This window comes from Helobdella robusta (assembly GCF_000326865.2).
Source record: "Helobdella robusta unplaced genomic scaffold HELROscaffold_1, whole genome shotgun sequence".
Classification (NCBI taxonomy): domain Eukaryota; kingdom Metazoa; phylum Annelida; class Clitellata; order Rhynchobdellida; family Glossiphoniidae; genus Helobdella; species Helobdella robusta.
In genome coordinates, this window is record NW_008703570.1 from 12,063,638 (window position 1) to 12,068,261 (window position 4,624).

Consider the following 4,624-nt stretch of genomic DNA (forward strand, 5'->3'; position numbering starts at 1 on the left):
CATCACTTTACAAGTGAATTGTTTGATGGCTGAGCTCTTAATATACGCTACCCGTGTCTAATAAAAATTTGAGGACGTTTATTATTATTATTATTATTATTATTATTATTATTATTATTATTATTATTATTATTATTATTACTTTTTTCCGAAAACTATGTTTTCATTAAAAAATGTAATTACGATAACATCATCACCGTTAAATTAATACAAGGTATTATAAATAAATTATCTACATCCACACACCGTTGAGAGGATAAGAAATGGAATGTCTAAACGTTTAAAAAATCTATACATAATAGTATGTTAAAAAGCAAATGTTTAATAAACTACATCTTAAACTCAATCTAACTATGAATAAAATATGAATATACAGAAAATTATACGTACAGACAGACAAACAGACAGACAAATAGACAGACAAACAGACAGATAGACAGACAAACCTCGAACTAGCCCAACCGGTGAGAAGATTGAAAGCTCCCCAGACCAGCAAGCCCTTGGCCAACCCAATCCCGTTAATGATTGGAACCGTCATCATGTTACCTGCATGTGAATTATAAATAATGATAATAATATAGTATAATAATAATAACAACAACAAACACGCAAACATACGCGTACAAAACACACACAACAACAACAATAATAATAATTATCCTCTCATGGATGGAAAAATAATTAAATGGAAATGACAAAATCATTCTCACCAAATTAATTTCTTGAGAAGCACAACAAAAAATGTAATTAATTGACAGAAAATAATTCATAAAACCGCAAATATAAAATCATTCTATCCGGCTAGTGTGTTAGCTCAGGCAGTAGAGTTGCTATACTTTTGAAAAAGGTCTGTTGAGTTGACAGGGATCGAATGCTACCTGGGCTAATTTCAAGGCTACACTTTCCATCACCAGCACTACACAGACATATTACACGAGAAGAAATATTTAAACAAATGATGTTTCATGGAAATTTTATTTGGTAGATTGTTTGTTTGTATGCATGTTTGCTTGTTTGTATGTATGTTTACTTATTTACATATATGTGCATATTCGTCTGCTGAGCTGGGAGGAAATCTGTGTTTGCTCACGTAGATCGCGAAATTGTTTATTTACACTAATTATAATATTAATAATTATCGTTGTTGTTATTAAGGCTTTTCTCAATGTTATTGACTTTTAGTAACACATGTATGTGTGTGTGTGTGCGTGCGTGCATGCGTGTAGTATTATTTATTCGTGGTGCGTACATTAACAAAAAATTTCTTTTCACACACACACACATCCACACACACACACACACACACACACACACACACACACACACACACACACACACACATCCACACACACACACACACATCCACATACACACACACACACCCACAAACACACACACACAGCATCGAGAATGTAGCATCTCGAACTTCGAACATTTCGAACTTCTTTCGTTTCCATTTAAAGTACACGCACCGCCATGGTTAAGAAGAAATGAAACTAATGATTGAAATACTTTTTTTAACTCTTTTACTACTTTGATGTTAGCAGTAGCATTACTACTTCTGGCAATAATATCAGTATTTACATTGTCAGGGTCGACCCTTGACCTTACGAAAGATATATATATATATATATATATATATATATATATATATATATTCGATATATATTTGTATATATATATATGTGTGCGTGTGTGTTTCTTTGTGTGCGTGTGCGCCTGTGTTTGTGTGCGCAAGTTTTAATGCAATGTGCGATGTTTTGAATAGTAAACTGAATCCTAGGTAAGAAAATGTATAAAATAAATAGAACCATAAAGAGAATTTCTTGAAAAAATTGTAGTAGATATTGTCAAATAAAAATCTGCGAATTAGCGGTCGGTCGGCAAATAAGCAGACGCAGAAAAAATTCCACGCTGTTCCAGTGGTAAATTGCGTGCTGACCGGTATCAAATGCAGACCTTGCCAAAGATTAATCTTCTTGTATGATATGATTGATGTGATGATACGTTCTCTTAACACGTATGCATGTATGTTTGTTTGCCTGTTTGTTCGTTCGTTCGTTCGTTCGTTTGTTCGTTTGTTTGTTTGTTTGTAGGTGCCGTGTGGTAAGGATTAGTAGGGGTCTTATTTAAGTGAGGAAGAAGAATTAAATGCAACAGTAGAGGAAATTAAAAACTGCAAGCAGCTCTCTGAAATTGATAGGAGAAAGAGAGAGAGTGAGAGAGAGAGAAAGAGGGGGAGAATGAGAGAGAGAGAGAGAAAAAAAAAAGAGAGAGAGAAAGAGAGAGAGAGAGAAAGAGAGAAAGAGAGAGCCGCAATAATGAAGAATTCATGTTACAAACAAGAAATGTTGAAAATGTCAGGAAATATTTCTAAACGAAATTTGAAGAAACGGCTTAATATAAGAAGAAATAAACTTCTACGATATGGAATATCGATAATATAATAATTCTGTCGCATGAATGTTTGTGTGTACGTATGCATGTACGTATAAGTGTATGAGTGTGTGCGTTGGTATGCGTGTGTATATATGTGTGTGTGTACGTGTATGTGTGTGTAGGTAGCATATCTTTAAGAAATCAACGTCTAGCGTATGGCAGATGTTTGAGATGCTATCATTGATCGACGATTAATTATTCACTATTTACGCTTTTATACTTTTAATTGCTCTTTTGTTATTATATATATATATATATAATAAATATGTAAAAGTGTTAATTTTATTATTATTAATAACAAAATTATTAATAATAATAACAAAAATCATAATAACCCGTGCACCAGAGCCACCCACCAATCATGGAGAGGGGTCTGTAAGCTGGGAAGCCCCTGATGGCGAAACACACCACACCTGTCGACCATACCCCGGAACAGAGCACCCACTGGAAGAATATTCCTTCAATGAATAAGGGAATGAGTGAGTGAATGAATGAATTAATCAATGAGTCAATTAATTAGCTAACGAATGAAGAAATAATTGAATAAATTAATGAACTAATAGATACGGATTGATGAGAAAATGAATGATTGATTTGTTGGTTAAATATTTATGTGGATGGATGAGTGGAGATGAGTATGAATGTTTTGGGGAAAATGAAAAATTAATAAACTTAAAAATAAACTCGCAAAACGTTGCATCGTATCTCTAAATTTTGATAATATTTAAAATTTTAAAACAATGCAACGAGAGTTGTTTTACACCATAAAATTGATGCAAACACACACACACACTCCACACACACACACACACACAAACACGCACGCACACAGAGTACGTTGGAATATCTTGATGAATGATAGACAATGATCAAAAAAAATGTTCGACATGATAAAAATCCTCATAAAGAGATGGCAATAATAATTTGAATGATGACGACGACGACGTTGTCGATGGCTGCGGTAAGAATTATGGTAAAAATTGTGGTGAAAACTTAAAAATAGGGTACCAAAATCATAAAAAAAATTATCAACCATTCCCTGAGTAGAACTTCTTAACTGGCAAAAAGTTGCTTCCAAAAAACAAGACAGCTACGAGGACGGCTACGTATCCGAGAGCAGATGATCCGGCGCCAGCAGGTGCAACTGTCGTGATGTCTATCGTAAAGTTTACTGTGATAAGTTCTGTATACATTTTCAAGTTTTTTATTATTAAATATTATGTATATTTTTATTTCTGCGAAATGTTTGTCCTGAGTAGATTTTTTGTGAAAATTTTTTTTTGGCCTTTGTACCTGCAAATAAAAAATTTTCTATTACTAAAATCCTCACACACAATAATAAGACTAAAATTTCAAACAGCGTAAATTTATGGCTGGGTCATTCTCCGTCATCTTAAACGATTTTTAACTATGAAGAACCAAACGTTTTTTAATTTTTAAAATTTGTTTATATAGTGCTTTTATAGCTTAACAACATATCAAAAAATAAAATTGGCGTTTGCTTTCTTTGAAAAATAAAACAACTTCAAAAACAGGCAAAACAAATTTTTTTCAAGTGTCAATTTTTTTTTTTTTCAATTTAAAATTATTATACAACGTGCTAATGTGTTTAAAAACAGTTTCAGGAAGAGTTATGTGAATTTTTCCAACATAAGAAATGTTATCATCAGGTATAAGAATCAAAATATGTTTAAATGGTACATAGCAAATATCTACATTTTTAGGCCAATAAAAAATATTTTCTTTAAATTTCTTCAGACAGTTAACTTTTAAATCATCATTTTTATCATCTCTTTCTATGATGTTTCCTAAATACCATTTCTTATTATAGACCAAAGCTACAAATCGACCCGGCTCATAATCATCATTGGTGTCTTCACTTTCATTTTTATTAAAATTGTATCCAAATAAATCTGAAGACAAACGTTTCATCAAAAGTTGATCATTTTTGTCTGGAATAAATGAGTGATGACTTCGACAACCCTTTATTTTATCTGCTGACCTAAATCTTTTTCAAGTATTCCTAGCAGATCTTTAATTTCTTTTTTGTCTACCCAAAAAAATTTAATACCATTTATTTTCGCATCAGCGTATGTGTAAAAATCTCTGGCGTTCAATATCTGATCTTTTGTTAATGCCTGCAAACTTGCTCTTGCAACCAATCTTTTTGTTGTCCCTCCAATTC

The 4,624-nt window shown here is 32.3% G+C and overlaps 1 protein-coding gene across 1 annotated transcript in view; it reads right to left on the reverse strand.

Moving 5' to 3' along the window:
* The window catches only part of HELRODRAFT_105715 (hypothetical protein), a 12,361-nt gene that overhangs the window by 6,273 nt on the left and 1,464 nt on the right, over window positions 1-4,624 (reverse strand). Inside the window, exons 2-4 of the mRNA XM_009011538.1 lie at window positions 3,473-3,732; window positions 2,775-2,897; window positions 296-546 (exon numbers count right to left, since the gene is read on the reverse strand). Coding sequence (XP_009009786.1) covers window positions 296-546; window positions 2,775-2,897; window positions 3,473-3,632 — 534 coding nt within the window. The 5' untranslated portion in view covers window positions 3,633-3,732. The remainder of the gene's footprint in view (window positions 1-295; window positions 547-2,774; window positions 2,898-3,472; window positions 3,733-4,624) is intronic.